Source organism: Choloepus didactylus, chromosome 1 (assembly GCF_015220235.1).
Source record: "Choloepus didactylus isolate mChoDid1 chromosome 1, mChoDid1.pri, whole genome shotgun sequence".
Lineage (NCBI taxonomy): Eukaryota > Metazoa > Chordata > Mammalia > Pilosa > Megalonychidae > Choloepus > Choloepus didactylus.
In genome coordinates, this window is record NC_051307.1 from 194,499,967 (window position 1) to 194,518,779 (window position 18,813).

An 18,813-nucleotide genomic window follows, 5' to 3' on the forward strand; every position below is an offset into this window, starting at 1 on the left:
ATTCTCAAAGAGAAACTCAACCAGCCTCTTCCCTTAGTAACATAAGAGAGAAAAATCAGAGACACTACTATAACCTTTCTTAGATTTTTCATTTCATCCATAAATGTTCCTATTACAACTTCATTCTTTTTTCCCCAGTAGACTGCTTTCTTTATAATTGCTATAAAGACTAGATTTTTGGTTAAATGCTCGGCATAGACCAGCTGAGAGCTCACTCTGTCCTCAGTAGGGCAGAGAGAGGCGAGGAGACCCTGGGTCTGGGGTTGAGGTGTTCATGGCATGTGGGTCGGGGCAAAGGGCTTCATCGCTGAGCTCACTGTTCCACTTGCTTTTCTTCCCCTGCCTGCTTCCCATTCTTGGGATCTGCCCTCTGTCTGCCATGGAAGCCATCAGCTTCCTTCAGGCACCATAGCAGTGCTTTACCTGACTGGGTATATATTATTAGAATTTTTGCTTGGTTTGTTTGCAGTGGAATGTGTGTACATAAAGTGCTGTGGCACTCAAAACAGCTGTGCCTGCTGGAACTTAACCACAGGGATGCAGGATGGCGAATGCTTCGTTACGCTGTGGAGCAGAGCAGGCTGTGAGGCAGGAGTCCTTGAGCAGAAAGCACCACTGGGGATTCAGTCTGAGACCTTGTTCTGGTAGAGAAATTTAAGAGATTTGAGTTAGATTGATGGATAACACACCTACAAGGAGAAATGCAGTTTTAATTGGATGTTAGCCAACTGAAACCACTTGTGCTAGTTGCTAATTTTGAGTCAGCCCCTGGAGAGGCCTCCCACAACTCCTTTGGATCACTTTCCTCCAGGTGCCAAAATAATCTCAACTGTTGAGTTTGAGAAGGGATAAAGGGCCATTGAGATAAGGACCCTTCTTGGTAGACACTGTGGCCAGCGTGGGTAAATACATATGAGCATCCTGAGTGGCTTGGCAGGGTCACTGCATCACCCCCTTTGCACCAAGGCAGTCTCCTGTCCACATGGACAGTGTTTATGGGCAGTAAGGACATGATGGGGAAGCAGAAATTGTGGGAATGGGTTAGATAGAAATAAAAGCTGCTCATTCCTTTGAACATACAACTCAATGAATCATAAAGCTAGAATATATATTTCAAAGATATCTCAGCTAGCCTGCCCCTCCACCCTATTCCATTTAACAGCTGAGGGAACTCTGGGCCCCGCAGAGGTTCAAACAGAACCCCAAACCCTCACAGTTAATAGAGTAGGATGATTCATCTGGAACAGCTCAACTTTATGGCCATGACCAAGAAACACATCTTAGACTATGACCCAGCACTCACTTAAGGGAGTATCTAAGTATATGACAAACAAAATTAACACATGAAACAATACTAACCCTTATTACATGGGATGCACTTGAGCATTTTCAAACTTGTGCTGTTGTACTTCATTTAAAACAATATGTTGGTTACCATCACTAAGGTGATTTCTCAACCACTAATGGGTTAGAATCTGTGGTTTGAAAGAAACTAGTCTGGAGAATCCCTGATCCTTGGTAAGCTGGAGCCATGTGCCCAGGGCCACATGGGCAGTTAAAAGCCTGGTTTTCCTACTGCAAATTACATGTTCCCATTCTTCTGCTTTTTACCCCAGATGAACAAAATAATTAGTGTAGACTTTTAGAATAATTTAGTTCTGCAGCATTCTTCCCTTGGGAGTGCCCCACTAAAAGTGAGCAAGTTGAACCTAACCAGAGTGGCAAACAAGTGTCTCCAGCAGGATCAATAAAGTCTGCCTTGGGTGATGGCGTCTGCCTGCCTCGGTGCCAACGGGGAGCACATTAACTCCTGCAAAATCACCTGTACCTTCATGTACCATTAAGGCTTGTCTGTGAACTGTTCTGCTCTGAGAGATACCAGCTGAACTAACAGAAAAGTCTGTGTCCTTAACACTTTGTTGCTGAAATATGGCGATTTTATGCATTATCTCTTCATTTTGAAAAATTAATTAAAAAAAAAAAATAAAGCCTATGTAATCTCCCATAAATTGAAAAAACAAACATGTATTTCATAGTAACTTTAAACATTTTTTTATATGAGGCAAAATTAAGGAACACAGTAAATTCCTTTTACTTTACTGTACTTACTTAATACAGTGAAGTGCTAAATGAGGTGTATCCCTATGTCAACTCTTGGCTTTATTATAAGAGCATTTTAGAATTTCTTCATTCATTCATTCAAAAAATAGTTCCTGAATGTCTCTGTGTGCTGGGCCCTGGCAGTTCACTGGCCCATTTCTCAGGTAGAGACACTTGTTAATCAAAGGGTTACTCAGATACCAAAAGCTGTTGCAAAGAAATGTTTTTGGAAGCCTATTTTCCCTATAGGAACAAGGGTTTGTTTCCATTGGATTTTAAGGCTTCCCTTGCATTGCTTCAGGTCTGTGTAGCTCTTCCACATTATGTGGACTGGGCTTCCTCCTCTTTTAACACGTATCAAATGCTGACATGGATAGTGAATTATTGATTCCTTTATTCTGAAATGTCCTTTTTTATTTTCCTCATTTGACACTGAGCACTAGTTGGCTCCTTTTAGAAGCACATTTTTGTGGTTTTTTTTGTTTTTTTTTTTTAAATCCCTGCTCTCCCTCTTGCTTTTCACAGAAAGAACGGGATTTAGAATTGGCTGCTCGGATTGGCCAGTCGTTGTTGAAGAAGAACAAAACGCTAACTGAGAGGAACGAGCTGCTGGAGGAGCAAGTGGAGCACATCAGGGAGGAGGTAAGGGACTGGTGGCGGACACTCCTGGGTGGCCCTGCTGCAGGTGCAGGAGCCGCAGGCACGGCTGGAGAATTAGATATGGTGAGGTCCCAGGCCCCATCCGGGGGAACGTCCGAGTCCTGAGCCCAGAGCTGCGTGCTGTCTGGGGCCATTCCGGAGATTGGAAGCTGCCTTCCTGCAGCTCTTTCAGATTAACGTGCCTCCTTCCTCCCCTTCAGGTGGGGGGGATGGGACTGCACAGGTGGGGAACAGAACTCACTTTGGAGGCCCATAGTGCCCAGGCACGTGGAGGCCTGGATGTGCTGGACCAGCCACGGTGCGAGAGTCCAGATTCTAATTGTGGGGCAGGCTGGGGAAGGAGCCCTGTTAGGAGGCAGGCTCACGCTGCAGTGGCATAGTCGTCATCACAATATAATTTTGCGCTTGTAAGACAAAAAACAGATAGCCTCTTGTTTTCATGATAGAAGCCCTACTATTTTCGTGATACAGATATTGGCTGATGACATTATTGGTGAGAGGAAGGACATGATTTGTGATATCTTTCCTATTATCCTAACTGTATTCTTTTAGCAGGGAATTTTAACTGTTAAAATTAAGATGGGGAGGGTGTGGACTTTCTTCTCATTTCTCATTTCTTCTCCATTATTTTCTATGAGAAGCTTTCTTACAGGAGGGAATGACCGTACTTGTGTCCCTGAGACGTATCAAAACTCTTTCCTTGTTAAAGCTATTCCTTGTACATTGTTGTCTGGGTTTAACAGTAGTTTTACATTGATGAAACACATTTGTCACTATGTAAGAAAAGTCTTACTCCTCGGCTTTCTTTAAAAAATGACGAGGTAGAAGGCTGTTGCATTCTAGGAGAAATAAAGTTAATTCCTGCTTTCAGAATTATAACCTCAGCATCTTCTGAACCGTCTTCTCTCGGGCACCTGGCACTAAAGCACATCGAGTCAGCCTGGCAGCCCCTTCTGCGCAGGAACAAATGCCTCCTGCCAGTCAGCAAGTGGTCACCCGTCAGCCTGCAGAAACCGCTTCTCCACGTTACTGCCCTTGCTTGGGGCTTCCTTGCCCCCCACAAATAACACCCTACCCTTTGAGAGTAGAAATGCCCTGTTTTCTTGGAAAAGCTTTTAATTTGAAAACTATAGTATGTTCTCCCTTGGCACATCATTAACTTATCAGTTATACATTGTGATATAATCACAATTATCAATAATACATTGTGTTGTATAGGAAAGTTGGAATAAACCATAGAGCCCAAAATCAAATGAGAAACCAAGATAGAAATAAAACAGAAATTGAAATTCTTGCTTATAGACTGGCCCCATATTCATCAGTACTGAATGGTGAAAGGGCAAGTGAAAAGTTTTATAGCAGAAGTTTATTTTAAACCTTAAATCATCATGACTTATAAGACCATCCTCGCAATGGTCAGTATGACCAGTTCCTGGTACTTGCCTCTTTTATCCTGTATCTGGAATTCCTATCTAATGATCATCAAATACAGAGCCCTGTGAGGGTTCATCAGTCACAGTTGGAGCAGCCAGGTTGTCCAAGTGTGAGACTGTGGGTTGGCGAGGTGGACGTAGTTGCCCACCCAGAGCTGACATTGCCAAGATCCTGTTGCAAGGTGGGATTTGGTTTTGGCAGAAGTGAATGGCCTCTTCCTTCATTTGGTAACATGACATTTCACCGGCCATTTCCCAGCCTGGTCATCTAGCTACTTCCAATCCCATAAGCTGTCTAATCCCCGCAACCATCATTCTAGAGCCTTCTAGCCTCTTCTCACCTCTCCCCTTCCAAAGTAAAAATTATCAATGTAGATAGAAGGAGTTTCTGTCAAAAGTATTTTTTCCCCTTAAATGGGATCAAACTCAACACTTCATTTTCTTTGAATAGCAGAAAATCAATAAAATATCTTCACTTTTATTGGGGGGATTTAAACAAATTTGTCACTAAGCACTAAGTATTTGAGCACAATTGGAGATGTTGTCATTGTTTGAGAAGCAAATGATGGATCCGCAACTCTATTCAGGTGTCTCAGCTCCGACATGAGCTGTCCATGAAGGACGAGCTGCTTCAGTTCTACACCAGTGCTGCAGAGGAGAGCGAGCCCGAGTCCGTTTGCTCAACCCCGTAAGTCACACAAGGGCTATGTTTCTAGAAGCCAGACAGGCTGGATGTTGTGGATGTCCTTGGCATGACTGAGGCGAGGTCACCTTCACCAGCACTGCAGGCCAGCTCCTCTCAGCCTTCTCTAGACCAGGCGTCTCTGAGTACCCCACACAGATAGATTTTACCATTTTAGTGGGAAATGGAAGGGCAGGTGTTTAGTTTTCCTTGTCCTGGGTCTCATTATTTGTCAGTTTAGGTTTGAAAGGGTGGTTCTCAACACACTTGATGTGGTACTTTGATGGATAACAGGGCAGGCTCTGCTGCTGGAGGAGATGTGGGTTCTGGGGTCAGAGGTGCTGTGGGGGGTCCTTGGACAAAAGGAGAGGGAGATGGGGGCTTCTCCGAGAGTCAGAGGAGCCTCTTGAGGCTCTGCAACTTACTAGCTGCGTGCCCTTGCCCAAGGTACTCAATCCCTCTGTTCTTGTTTCTTCATTCTTAAAATGGGGACAATAATAGTACTTCATCATAGGGTTATGAACATTGACTTAATGCATGTGAAGTACTTAAAGCAGATACTGGCACAGAAAAGCACAAAATTATTAAGCTCTCAGGTATCCTGGAATTGTGTAAGCTTCAAATAGAATTGATTCCCCCTGAATTCTGAGACAATATAGCCACTGCAAATTGTGGACAAAGGATTGGGATGGATTGGGTCCAAAGTGGTGGTGAGGCTGTACAGTGGTGGGTTGTTTTCCTAGGGGTGAGGGAGCTGTGTGATGGGTCATTGTCACACCTGCCAGTTTCTTGAAGTTCCCTTGGAACAGCCCTTCCTTGTGCCTCCCACATGGCTTGCCAGGTGGTGAGAAGAAATGTCTCCTTAGATTTTAATCGTCCTTCCCCCTCCAGGTTGAAGAGGAATGAGTCGTCCTCCTCAGTCCAGAATTACTTTCATTTGGATTCTCTTCAGAAGAAGCTGAAGGACCTCGAAGAGGAGAACGTTGTACTTCGATCAGAGGTGCAGTGCACTCCCTCCCCTTTGCCTCTGGAAGGGCGGTGGCTCCTTGTTGTATCAGCAAGAGCAGCCGTGGCTTCGGTGCCTTTCTCCAAGGTGAACCTTAGCTCACAGCTGTGCCCAGCGCCCAGCGGGCGCCCTTCATTATGTGCTGGGCGCTCCCCTCAGGTGCAGCACCTACCAGTCTGGGCTGGGTGAGACGAACCTGGTGAAATTACTCAGCATGCAGCCAGAGAAGGGTTGTAAATGACTCTTCCCACCGAGTCCAGGGCAAAAGCTTCCACAGTGAGGTCTCTATGACACGGCACCAAGGGGAAAGCCTCATGTTCATGTTGCTTCAGAGCATATCAGAGGCTCTAGGGAAATGGTACCCAAGACCTTGGAGACGGATTTCTTAAACAATTAACAAAGATTGAGCTGAGACAACTAGGGAGCCTGTGCTTTGGAGTATTTCCTTTTGGCTAGGCATTCTGCCAGACACATTGCTTATAGTAGTTTTTTTTTTTTTTTTTTTTTTTAATATTCACACAACAAGGCTGAAAGCTCATCACTTTGGTTCTCATTTATGGTGAGAAACCCAGGACCCAGGTTGATAGCTGTTTTGGTTCTGCTAGTTAGTAGGTGACAAAGCCAGGATTTGCAAGTCTCTTTTTCCTTCACCCACTGCCCCTGAGTCCATGTGCTCTTAGTCCTGTTTGTCTTAAATTCTCTGTGAGTTTATAAAAGCTCCCTCGGTGGAGGTGCGATGCTCCTGTTTGTCAGGCCCTTGCTGGATAGGTCTCCCACGTAGGTCCTAGGGCTCCAGAAGCTCCACTAGGAGGGCAGAGCATGTCACCTGTACCTGCCTTTTGAAAGGATCCTCCATCTGGACTTGCTTAGCAAGATCCTTTTCCGTGTTCAGGAAGGGTCATGTTCCCATAGACCTCACCTTTACCAGCCCTTCGTTTAATGATAAGAAACATAAACCCATTGCGACCTAGAGGTTTGCCGAGTTTTTATGCCAGTCTGGTGGCTGAACCCAGACTACATACAGCCCAGCGTGTCCACCTGCCTCAGGTAAATGCTCCAGTTCAGGGCACACAGCGATCGTCCCTCTCAGGAGCTTCAGTTGCAGCAAGCCAAGGAATCTGATGCCGGCTACGGGACACCTTCTCTCTCACTGGGCATCTTCTTTGAGCCTTCAGATCTCCATCTTTCCACCTTATCTGCCCCATGCAAGCAATCCGGAGCCCTGAGGTAGCCCCTGGATCTCTGAATTCTCATGCTTTCACACTGTACCTTGTTCTTATGAAGCTGAATATGACAGATTCAGCTCCAACCAGGAACCCGGTTCATAATATGGGCATGATAAATGTTCGCCATGCTTGTTGTGGTTATGCTTAGAATACCTGTGGTGGGTGGGCACTGTTAGGGTCACAAAGGAGGCCATATCCATGGGCTGGAACACACGCATAGACAAACAGACATTTATCATTGTTACACTGACGAGTTTAACCAAGCAGTGGTTTGGCTCTTGTGCACATTGCTTTGTGTGGCGCCCTCTAGTGGTACACGTTTCAGCCCTTCAGATTCCAGAATCCAAGTTCCATCAACTAACCAAGAATTCGGGTAGACCTTCCGCATTTGAGGATGCAGCGGGTGACAGGCAGGGAGATGCTGCCGGGTGGCTTCCCGGACCTGGGCTAGCCCTTCCCCATGGCAGTCCAGGTATGGATGGGGGCGCCTGACCCGAGCCCTGTTCACAGGCCTGCCAGCTGAAGACGGAGACTATCACCTACGAAGAGAAGGAGCAGCAGCTGGTCAACGACTGCGTGAAGGAGCTGAGTATGTCCCTGGCCTTCACTCCCTGCTGCACTCCCTCTTATTACTTTCCTGCTTCTGCCATCGTTGTGATCAGGCAGATTCACATCACCCTGGGTAAACCCAATCTCTCCACCAGCCTACGGCTCAGTCACATTTTTCTAAAACTAGAAGCCTCTCCTGTTCTTGTGTGGAACTGCCCACCCTGAATTGTGAAATTAGTTTGTCTCCATTTCCCTCTGAGATGGGTATTGAATTTAACTTTGCTTTTCTGCTAGGATGTTAGAATTATTTAATACCTAAGTTAGGCCCAGGTACAGCAACCTGCATTAAAGATGCAAAAAAGCAGCCTTCTAGTAATTTGATTTGTGAGAGTTGATGCCAGAGTTCTGAACTTTGCAAATAAGCACTTCCCCCCACCCTCTGCATTAGAAGTTTGCACGTTAAGCCAAAAGGGCAAACATGATTTCAAGCAAAGTGCTAAGTAAATGAACATACCCCATGCTCAATTCTAGTAAAATGAGTTACGCCTCTGAATAGGGTTGCAAACGCCCAAGGGAATTATGTTGTGTGCGGGCAGTGGCTCCTTTCTGGAACAGGGTGCAGCAGAGGTTCTGCTGATGTCAGATCTGTTCGTCTGTGGAATGTGGGGATTCAGTGAGACGCACCTTTGTTTGTTGTGTCACCTTCTGGAACCTGACTGATTTGCTCTGGAGAGGCAGCCTCGGTCAGAAGGGTCAGGCCCCTGCACCAGGCCTGGGAATGGCAGCTGGGGGACCAGGTGCCTTCTGGTGACACACTGAGTGCTGAAGAAGCCACTTGGCCGCGCAGCGTAGCAGAATGGGCACCATAAGTTCCTTGTTTGTGTGCTCTCCACCCCCTTCCCCACCACCCCACCCCCAGCATATGATAAAGCGGGGCTTTGTCATGCAAACCACAAAGAAACCATTCTCTCTGGATCTGCACATGTAGTTTTCTGACTTTTCCTTGTCATTTTCATTGCTTGGGCACAGGGGATGCCAATGTCCAGATTGCCACTATCTCCGAGGAATTGGCCAAGAAGACTGAAGATGCTGCCCGCCAGCAAGAGGAGATCACACACCTGCTCTCACAAATAGTTGATCTGCAGAAGAAAGCAAAAGCTGTACGACTTCTGGGTTTCTCTGTTCTGGGGCTTGGGAAGGGACATTTACACCAGAAACGAGAGCTCTTTAGTCTCATATTAGAAGTTTGTGCTGCCCCTCTGGGGAAAAAACATTAATGGATTCAATAGTATAAAACATGTTGCGCCAAATTGGTGAGGTTTCATATTTATCACCACGTCTTCTAAGAAGAATGTGAAAATTAATAGTATTCTGTCACCTGGTTGGTTCTGTAGTAGAACAGTATCCCTTTAGATTTAAGATGAAGCAGCAAAAAAAAAAAAAAAAAAAAAAATCCCCATATTAGGCCTTTGCTGTAAGCATGAAGTGAAAAGTTTCCAGAGAACAGCTGTTTCTTTGGAGGGTGGAGGGGAGTACTATAGAGAATATAGGATACTATATAGGAGTACTATAGAGAATATAGGAGAATATAGGAGTACTATAGAGAATATAGGATAAAGAATATAGAGAATATAGGATAAAGCTTTGTCTTCAAAATTATACAGAAAATGAAATTCTACTCCCATATGAGATAAAAACCTCATTGTAGAAATGTGCTACAGTCATAACAAATCAGGTAATAAGGAGGCAGGAGTTAGACTTTAAGAATCTTAAAAGAGAAGATGACTTATCTTTGGCACATTTTAGTGCACGGTGGAGAATGAAGAGCTCGTCCAGCACCTGGGAGCCGCTAAGGATGCCCAGCGGCAGCTCACGGCCGAGGTGAGTGTGTCCTTCCTTTCATCAGGGCCTGTCATTCCAGTTCAGGTTGGTCTCCGTCCCTCAGATGGGCTTTGGTCATGTCCATCTAAACCAACAGGCAGAGTTTTTATGTTAAGTTAAATTTTTACTCACAAGTTAATTCCCAGTTGCACCTTGGTCCTATGCCTGCTGACACTATTCTTTGTCGTGAGTGTCTCAAAGGCCAGGTTGTCCCAGCCCAGGGCCTGGCACGCTCAGGCACCCAGTAACTTCTGTAATGGAAGCAGCGCAGTACATAACAGACCACGTGAAAGGAGCCCTGTTCCCATCCCCTGGCTTGAAACGAGGCCCCTCCTAAGGTCTAATAATGGTTTGGTTTCTCTTTCTTTCAAAGTTTTTATCTCAGTCATCCACTGTTATTTTAGAGGCAATTCTGAGGCTTAAGTTTGCCCCAAGTAAGAGAAAAACCAAGGCCGTGAGGACTCGGGCATTTGGCCTCAGCCCACAGGGTACAGGTTCTGTCAGATGGCCTGGTCCTTCTGGCTGAGGGGGTGGGCGAGTGGGTGATCACGTGGGGGCCTGTAGGACCCTGGCCCCCTGCATCCTTCCGGGTCTCCTGTAGCTGCGTGAGCTGGAGGACAAGTATGCAGAGTGCATGGAGATGCTTCATGAGGCACAGGAGGAGCTGAAGAACCTGCGGAACAAAACTGTGCCGAACACCACGTCCCGGCGCTACCATTCTCTGGGCCTGTTTCCCTTGGTGAGTGGCTGACTGTGTCCCTCGCAACCCAGCTGTCTGCCTGAGACCCCTCTCCCCATTCTGGGCAGTGGGGGCTCTGCTCAGTAAGGGAGGTGGGAGGGCCCCGACATCCCGAGCACTGGGGTTAAGTCCTTGTACTTAGCTTTTCATTTTGCAGCTTGGATGTGGATGTGAATTAGGAACATGTGAACCCAGCTGGTGGCTTCTTAACTACATAAGATGAATGGATTCTTCATTTTCCATCCCTCTGACTCTGCCTAATAAAGGGCAAATTACTAGGAACTTTAAAATGTCCAGGTGTTTGGGAGATGTTATGTACATATTATTTTTTCTGACCTTATTAGAATACATGTTATTGTGGCCCTGCAGGTGCATTTCAGCGTTCTGCTGGGTTTTTGCATGCTTGTTAATCATTCTCCTGGTGGCTGTTAGTATCTGTGGCCTGAAAAAGTCTGTCTCTCTACGCCGTGGGTGCTATTTTTGTTTTTTGATAATCTTTCGCCACAGTTTTACTTCTTTTGCCCTACACTGATTTGTTTCATGTCTGGACTTTGAGAGGGGATTTTCCAGAAAGTTAGTGTCACCCTGTTGGAGTTGGGCAGCACTGGGCTAAACCCCTTGGCTGATCATTTCCCTGTAATACTTCAGTGAACTCACTACTCATTTTATCCTTTTCTATTAGACGAAAGCCTCAAGGCAAAATTAGTAATTTCCCTCTGTCCCTCTCTTTAATATTCTGTACCTAGCATGGTGCTTGGTATATTGTAGACGTTTAATAGATACTACATTTGGATGGATGGACGGATGGATAGATTGAAGAATGAGCTCTTAAGAACTCCTTTATATTAAGATTCTATTTCCATCTTGTGATGAAATATCAAATTCTGTCTTGAGGAAAGAAGAGTTTTTGAGAGAAACTCCCCTAACTGAGAGAGGAGTGGGTGGTTATATAAATGTGAAACTCTCTTCCCTCTGAGTTTGACCTTTCCTTGGGACTCACTCTAACCTCTCATTGTTGTCCTTCCTCCTGACAGTACAAGGTAGACACTGTCCCCCCACTTCTTGCTGTTTGGCCCAACTTTCCCAAAATCATAAGCTCTTTTTCTCCTTTGCACACCAAAGCTAGAACTCTTTGAACCACCCCCCACCCCCCACCCCTTTAAAAAAAAAAAAAAAAAAAAAACTTGATTGAAATTTAAGGGAAATCAAAAAAATACATAACATAGTCTGGCTTCCAAGGTACACATTGATGATCCAATGATTCCTGAAATCCCAATAGAGGTAATAAAGAATTTTCTGTGCCCCACATTCCCTGACCTAGAGCTAACTAAACTCTGCTCACAGAATCGATGTGCGTGGCCTTGAATGTTCCTTGCTTTGGTTTTCTTTCTTCCTGGTTTCTTGTCTTGAGGCAGTGGTCTCCTGGGGCCATCTTGGTTCCTGTGCACCTAGAATTTGCTCTACTTCATTCACTGCTTTCAAAAACAAATTCTTTTAAAACTAAGCCATTACATAAGAAAAGTTGAACTTGAGATGTGCATTTCTGTTTCTCCTGGAGGAAATAACAGGTTTCATATTTGCTGAGGCAAACCTTTTCTTTGCTTTTGTTCTGTAGCTGTTGGCCTACCCCCATTTTTGAAGAAGATTGTTTTTAAAGTGCATTATGTGGTAAAAATATTTAAAGCAATCTAAAGATTGTATGATGCTGGTGTTTCTGGAGCAAAATACCCAGATCTGCCCCTTTGCTCCCAGCCATTCTGACTGCGGAATAAATCAGTGATTTGCAGTTTTTGCTAAAGTATGTTCCTAATTCTCTTGCTTCAGGGCAAGGGTTCTTAATCTGGGATCTGCAGACAGAATTCAGGGATCTGTGAAACTATAGCTTTATTTACATTAACCTCTAGCTGAAATTCAGTATCACCTTCCATTGTGAATGTAGGCAACAAACCACGGTGCTGATATGCACCACCTGTGACTTTGTCCCCAGTAGAAAGAACAAGCAGATATTTTTATAGCATATTACAATGGTTGCAGATGCTAATCTCCACTTCAGAATTACAGTAATTAGCAGACCCGAAGCCAGAACCATATATATTCCTATATCATAAATGTAACTAGTCCCTTTATAATCCTAATTTAAAAATTTTATTCATTTAATATTATTCTAAGAAGGTGTTCATGGTCTTCGCTGGCCTGCCAAAGAGGGGGTGATGGCCCACAAAAAGCCACAGACCTCTGCTTGCAGCTTTATCCCAGTGTGGCTTTGTAATTACTAGTTTGATATCTCATGTCTCTTGAGTTGTGTAAAGACCCCTTCTTTCCCATTTTGATCATGCAGAACTCAGACTATAAAATATATAGTGAATGAAAATATTAAGAAAAATAAGTTGGCTTTAGAAATGTCAGCCTCACCTAGGGAATTCGTTTACTGGCAATCCATAGGAGATGATTAAGTAAGTTTGTATGTTTGTGAAAGAATTCAAAAGACCCCACTGACCTTTAATTGGCCATGCTCCCTGCTGGGCTCTCAGAGTCCCTCCACTTGATTCCAGCTTCCAGGCCAGTGCATTCCTGGAGGTCTGTGGGCCGTGGAGATGGAGGTGTTGCCTCTTGGGACACCCACCAGCCACCTGTGACTATTAAATTTAAATTAATTAAAATTAAATATAAGTAAGAGTCCAGTTCTTCTGTCACTTTAGCCACAGTTCAAGTGCTCAGGAGTCACCTGTGGCCAGTGGCTCCCACATTGGACACAAAGCTCTCCACCATCACAGGAAGTTCTGTTGTTTGGCAGACTGAGCCCTTCCCTTCAGGTCTGATTTTTGCCTGCATAGCTGTCCTGCTCTGAGGCCGCAGCTGGTGCTTTCCTGCACACACCTAGGCATGGTGGCACGTATCTGCGTTAACGTGCGGGATTGTCTGCTTTAGGCCCTGCCTCCTATGGTGGGGTCTGGTGGGCAGTACAGGGAGGGGGGCAGTTGTAGGCAGCCTATGTTGTTGAGTCTCACCTCAGGGCATGGCGCTGACCCAGGCCCATCATGGAAGTGAGCAGTGTTGGGGACCGTCTTTCCCTGACCCCCTCAAGTGCATGACCTGCCTAGAGAAAGCAGTAGTGAAATGTTCAGAAAATTAGCAAGGACTGAATGTGTTTGGCGTCTGCTTGAGAAGGAAGAGGGGCTCCCTGGTGGAAATGGGGTGTGAGCTGGTCGTGACCAGGTGGGTGGTCAGTCATTGGTGGGGAGAGGAGTGTCCTTTGCACCTGGGGATGTGAGAGCAGAGGCCCAGAGATGATGCTGGTGGTGAACATAGAGACCTCGTCTCCAGCACAGAACCGGGTGCCCTCTGGAGCTGGGGAGCACTTGCCCAGGAGGCAGTGTGGGGGAGCTGGGGTCTAGCCTGTTGGCTGACTGTCTTTGCTGGAGCACTGGGTGAGCCAAGGGCGGGGTCCAACCTTGGGGACTGGGAGAGCACCAGCTTAGTGAGGTTCTGTGTGGGCCACGGAGGTGTTTGGAAATTCCCCAGTCTGCATCATTCTGAACAGCTTTCCTTCTCCTTGCCAGTAAGTTCTCACCTCCTTGTGGCCACTGTTGGAACTCCATTGTTTGGCCAAGGTGATTTAGGATTTGCTTTCAGACCCTTGGCTGCACTGAGCTGAGGGGCTGTCCTCTTAGTGCCCACTATGCCTGCTGCATTCAGAACCCACTAGGGGAATTGCCCATTCAGCCCATTCATGGAGAGCGCAGTTAGCCTTGTGCTGTGGGAAGTCTGTGGGGTTGGATGCCTCTGGTTTAGGCTCCCATGGCTAACCTGGCTGCACACCAGTTTTTAAGACAGTGCATTTGAATTGCCACTCACTTGGCGTGTTTTTCCTGACTTTGCCAGGACTCCTTGGCAGCGGAGATCGAGGGGACAATGCGCAAGGAGCTGCAGATGGAAGAGCCTGAGTCTCCAGATGTCACGTATGGCCTGACAGCTTTTAGTTCCGAGCTTCCCAGAGACCAACTTATGACCTGTTTGTGATTAATAACTAGCAGTGTTTGGGCCTTGGGCACCAATAGGGATGACCGTGGTCCTTCCAGTTCCCAACTCCTCTTAGGTTTTAAAGATATGTTATGACATTCCAGAAGGTTCTAGGAAGTTGGAAGAGAGAAATGTTTCCTTTCCCTTAACACAGGCTCCATCTTGACATAGCCACTCGTTTTTATCTCTCCTTTTAGTGAAAAGCATTACTTTTTATTTGTAGTATCAGTCAGGAAAAGAAAAAAAGCAATGCAGTATGCGATTCCGAGGGCTCTTCAAGGGCTGTGACAAGGCTTCTGTTTCCTTTCTGCTTACACCTAGAGATGCTGGCATCTGCCATCTCTTCCTAACTTCAGATCTCGTGCTTGGCCTGCCCTGAGGTGTCTGTAAGGAATCTGTGGACCCAGTTTCATCATGTTTTCTCTGTACTCAAATCCCGTAGACAGAATTTAAACAGGATCCTGAAAATGAGAAGTGTCCATGAGCCTCAGTATATGTGCGAAGCCCTCCACGTCCCAGAAGGATGTGGCCACTGTAGAAATGGGCCTACCTTTTTCTTTTTCTCCTTTTGGGAACCAGTTAGCATCAAGTATGGTTCTGCCCTTGGAAAGAGCAGTTTCTATAAATAGACTTCTCTGGCACTTATCTTGTTATAGAAGTTTAAGATGACTTTTAAGTCTTGCCTTGTTTTTATGTATATGAATAGTCAACAGACATTCATTCTACAAATATTTATTAAGCACCTACTATGTGCTAAATAGCAAACACTGCCCTCCTGGAGATTGCATTCTAGTTGATATCATAGAAGAAGAAAACTAGCTGGGGCACAAAGCTTATTCAAGTATTTTTATTTGTAAGTCAGGTTTTAGGGAAATGAAAAGCAGTATCATTCTGGCTGATATCCCTTTCAGGACCCAACCACACATTAGAGCCTGAGTTCACTGGGTGTTGAGTCTCTTCAATTTCACATTGCGAAGGAGACACCCACCCCGCGCACATGTGGAAGGAACCAGCTAGCAGATTGCTTGGGGGTTCTATGTGAGCCAAGTGCTTGTTTGGGTCTTCTGTTGATTTCTGGAGGGATTAACTTCCAGGTGCTTCCTCCATGTGCTTTTTCATGGAATGTTGTACATTCTTTCCAGCCACCAGAAGCGAGTCTTTGAGACTGTGAGAAACATCAACCAAGTGGTCAAGCAGAGGTCTCTGACCCCTTCCTCCATGAATATCCCCGGCTCCAACCAGTCCTCGGCCATGAACTCCCTCCTCTCCAGCTGCATCAGCACCCCCAGGTCCAGCTTCTACGGGAGCGATGTCAGCAATGTCGTCCTCGACAACAAGACTAACAGTCTCATCCTGGAGACAGAGTCGACTGATCCAGGGTGCGAGAGTGGGGAGTTCTTGCTTTCCTATTGGAGGCAGGGGGAGGTAGCATGATTGAACGCAGGTTCCATGATCCCAGGAGGAAGGTGGCGAGAACCATTTGAATGATCTAGACCTCATGGTTGATCTAGACCTCACGGTTCTCACATTGGTTTTACCAACCTGAATGTGTGCTTGTTCTTGGTATTTCAAGCATTTTAAAGAGGCATGGCAAGGGGCACCAGAAAGACTGCTTTTTGTGAGATGCTGGTGGGGAGGACTAATGACTTTTTTATGTGAATTGTCCCTCTGGTATGCTACAGAATAGACATGTTTTGTGAATTCCTTTGTAGCTTGGATGTTAGGAAGGCCGAGGAGGACTTCGGCTCTGGCCTCATGACCAGAATCTGGTTTGCTTCAGAAGGTGGGGTGCAGGAGCCAGCACACCCAGCGAGCTTCCCTCGCGCCATCCTGGAGCTCTGCACAACCTGTCCCTCCCCCATTGTCTTCTTTGTGCACCCTTTTCTTCTGACTTGATAAAATTGGTTCTTCTCGACTGACTAGGTTAGACAGATGGGCAACTCCTTGAACCTCTGATCCTCTTTCTGTTTGGTGTGTTGAGGCCTCGGCTCCTTTAATTACAGAGGAAAGAGGAGTGTTCCTTGGACCAAATGCTCTTACAATAACCAGAAATTGCAACCTGAAGAAGGGTTCTTCCTAAAGCTTCCTAAAAGAGTTGTTTATAGGGACTGGATTTTATCTAGTATGTCTGAGTTTTCATTCCACCTTACTGCTTCCCCCTACCCAAAGAATTCTATAGAAGGAAGTCGTTCTTCTGGGCAGGCTCTGCTGCTTCTCCATTTTTGCCTAAACTTCAATTGCCTGCCTTGGTTTGCTTAGAGAATCCTGCAGCCATCAGGAAATTTCCACCCTTCTACACTTAGACGACAGTCCTCCGTTGTACTTACTAAGCGCCCTCACTCCCACTTTCCCTTCTTCCAGAAATGACGACCGGACTAAGAAGCCGGGGACACCGGGCACCCCCGGCTCCCACGACCTGGAGACGGCGTTGAGGCGGCTGTCCCTCCGGCGGGAGAATTACCTCTCGGAGAGGAGGTTCTTTGAGGAGGAGCAGGAACGGAAGCTCAGGGAGCTGGCGGAGAAGGGCGAGCTGCTCAGCGGCTCCCTGACGCCCACGGAGAGCGTCATGTCCCTCGGCACGCACTCCCGCTTCTCCGAGCTCACCGGCTTCTCCGGCTTCTCTGGCATGTCCTTCAGCAGCCGCTCCTACTTGCCCGAGAAGCTCCAGATTGTGAAGCCACTGGAAGGTGATCACCGGGGGCCCCGGCCTCTCTCTGTCGTCCTCAGCGACTCCCTGTGGTCCCTCATCCACCACCGAAAAGCGGGGAGCCTCTGTAACGCCTACTCCTTTTTCTTCAGAGATAGTCACCCACGCTGCTGGTTTGAGTTCCTCTGAGGGTGGTGCTCACCCCAGGCCTCCCCCTCACAGTGGCAGGTTTGAAAATGCACACCCAGGCAGCCAAGACGACCCTCGGCCAAGCTACACCAAAGAACGCAGAAGAATGTCAGTTTTCTGCTTGTCTTTCTTTTGCTTTTAGAACCTTAGGAATGAAAATCTTTTAGAGAGGCAGAGGCACTGCTAAGATACTCAGAAATTAATTAGGTCACACCTGGGGGCCTGAGAAGTGTAGAGAGTTAATGCTTTGACTTCTCAGAAATTTTGGTGCCAGGACAAAGATGTAGAGTAATTGCTATAAGTTGTTTTTTCAAAGACCACGTGAAAGCAGTGTCCCCCCCCATATATTCCGGTTTGACCTTCACATAAAAAGAGTGTGGCTTTCTTCACGCACAATGTTCTATAGTTTGGGGGTCAGGAATGGCATACTTCTGGAGGCAAGTAAGTTTTGGATCTCCTGCCTTTTCCAGTGGCGCCCCAAATGAGTCAACTCATGGAAAAATTCAACTTTTTTTGTTTTAAATACTGCTTTAGGCAGTATAAAATGTCTTCTCTTTTCCTACCATTACCTCATCCTCTGGAAAGCCACAAGTCTTTGCATTTTTTCATTTTTTTTACTCCTTTAGTTTCAGAACCTATGTGAGTTTATAAGAAAGTATTTTAGAATTCTGTATTACGTCTCTCATGCAAGCCAAATCAGAACCATGCAGTATTTCTCAACATTTTTTTTCATTATTTCCCCTTCTAAGGAGCCTTTTAAGACATATTTCCTTAATTGTCCCCCATGTAATTTTAATACTACATATTACAAATACTATCCGTGTACTAAATATTTATCTATGCTTCATACATAAAAATAGTACAGTTATTTTCACCCCCCCCCCCCAAGAGCTAGTTTTCACCCCCTTGGGAGTGATATCGCCCCTGTTGAGAATGTAGGCTGTAAGGTGAAGTTGTGCTTGTTAAAGCCCCAAGACATTGCTGGGTTCCATATCCTCTAGAGGAAGGAATATAGTGGGTTATCATTTCTATTTTCATGATTTTTAAAATTGTGTAATTTAGGTTCTTGCTAGATGTCAGAAAAGGCATGGCTCACTTTTAATTTGTTTATTCAGTTGTAAGCTTTGTGGTTTTCTGATCCTCAATTATGTCTGTTTTTCTTTCAATAAAATCTTCCATTTCTGCAATTTTACTTTCTGCTTTTCTTTTCTTTTTCCTCTTTTATTTCTCAGAGATCATTAGAATTTATCATCTCTATCTTGTCTGCTTTCTATATTTGACCCTTGTTTCATTAGATCATCTAAGAATATGTTTTTGATTCATTTTTTGAGCACATTGCAGGAAGGGATTTTTAGAATTTTTTGCCAATTGAATTTTATCTCTCTTAATCTTGCGACATAACAGTGTTATTAGTTAATAAAGTAAGAGAAAATTCCATTAGATTTTCAAGATGAATTTCATCTTGCTCCCAGTAAGCTAAATCACTACCATTAAAAAGTCATGTCTTATTCCTGTGGCGTTTAACGAATCCTCATGGAATAGATCCCTTTGGCTCCATTTTGTTGTTCTCTGACTTCTTAGCTTTCTAAAAATGCTTATTTTCTCTCTTCCTCCCTTCCACAATTATTTTTTGCTTTACTGTGTTTAATATAATAAGTTGTCCTGCTGACATATTCTGCTT

The 18,813-nt window shown here is 45.4% G+C and overlaps 1 protein-coding gene and 1 long non-coding RNA gene across 19 annotated transcripts in view; one reads left to right on the plus strand and one right to left on the minus strand.

The window, feature by feature from the left end:
- Positions 1 to 18,813, plus strand: part of TRAK1 (trafficking kinesin protein 1) — a 198,558-nt gene that overhangs the window by 162,178 nt on the left and 17,567 nt on the right. For 14 of the 15 annotated variants that reach the window (XM_037847881.1, XM_037847948.1, XM_037847957.1 and 11 more), the window contains 10 exons: positions 2,626 to 2,742; positions 4,781 to 4,881; positions 5,767 to 5,875; positions 7,618 to 7,696; positions 8,686 to 8,816; positions 9,463 to 9,537; positions 10,139 to 10,276; positions 14,159 to 14,235; positions 15,439 to 15,675; positions 16,658 to 16,983. In XM_037847881.1, coding sequence (XP_037703809.1) covers positions 2,626 to 2,742; positions 4,781 to 4,881; positions 5,767 to 5,875; positions 7,618 to 7,696; positions 8,686 to 8,816; positions 9,463 to 9,537; positions 10,139 to 10,276; positions 14,159 to 14,235; positions 15,439 to 15,675; positions 16,658 to 16,983 — 1,390 coding nt within the window. Of the gene's footprint in view, positions 1 to 2,625; positions 2,743 to 4,780; positions 4,882 to 5,766; positions 5,876 to 7,617; positions 7,697 to 8,685; positions 8,817 to 9,462; positions 9,538 to 10,138; positions 10,277 to 14,158; positions 14,236 to 15,438; positions 15,676 to 16,657; positions 18,325 to 18,813 lie in introns of those variants that run through there. The other variant, XM_037847973.1, reaches the window with a different exon arrangement.
- Positions 6,335 to 9,070, minus strand: LOC119543251. Of its 4 annotated transcripts, none has more exons than XR_005218548.1 (3): positions 8,619 to 9,070; positions 8,171 to 8,309; positions 6,335 to 7,646 (listed from the first exon to the last, which is right to left on the minus strand). It is a non-coding gene; the product is annotated as an uncharacterized LOC119543251 (long non-coding RNA). The 4 variants fall into 4 exon arrangements; XR_005218547.1 differs by having other exon boundaries at positions 8,608 to 9,070; XR_005218552.1 differs by lacking the exon at positions 8,171 to 8,309.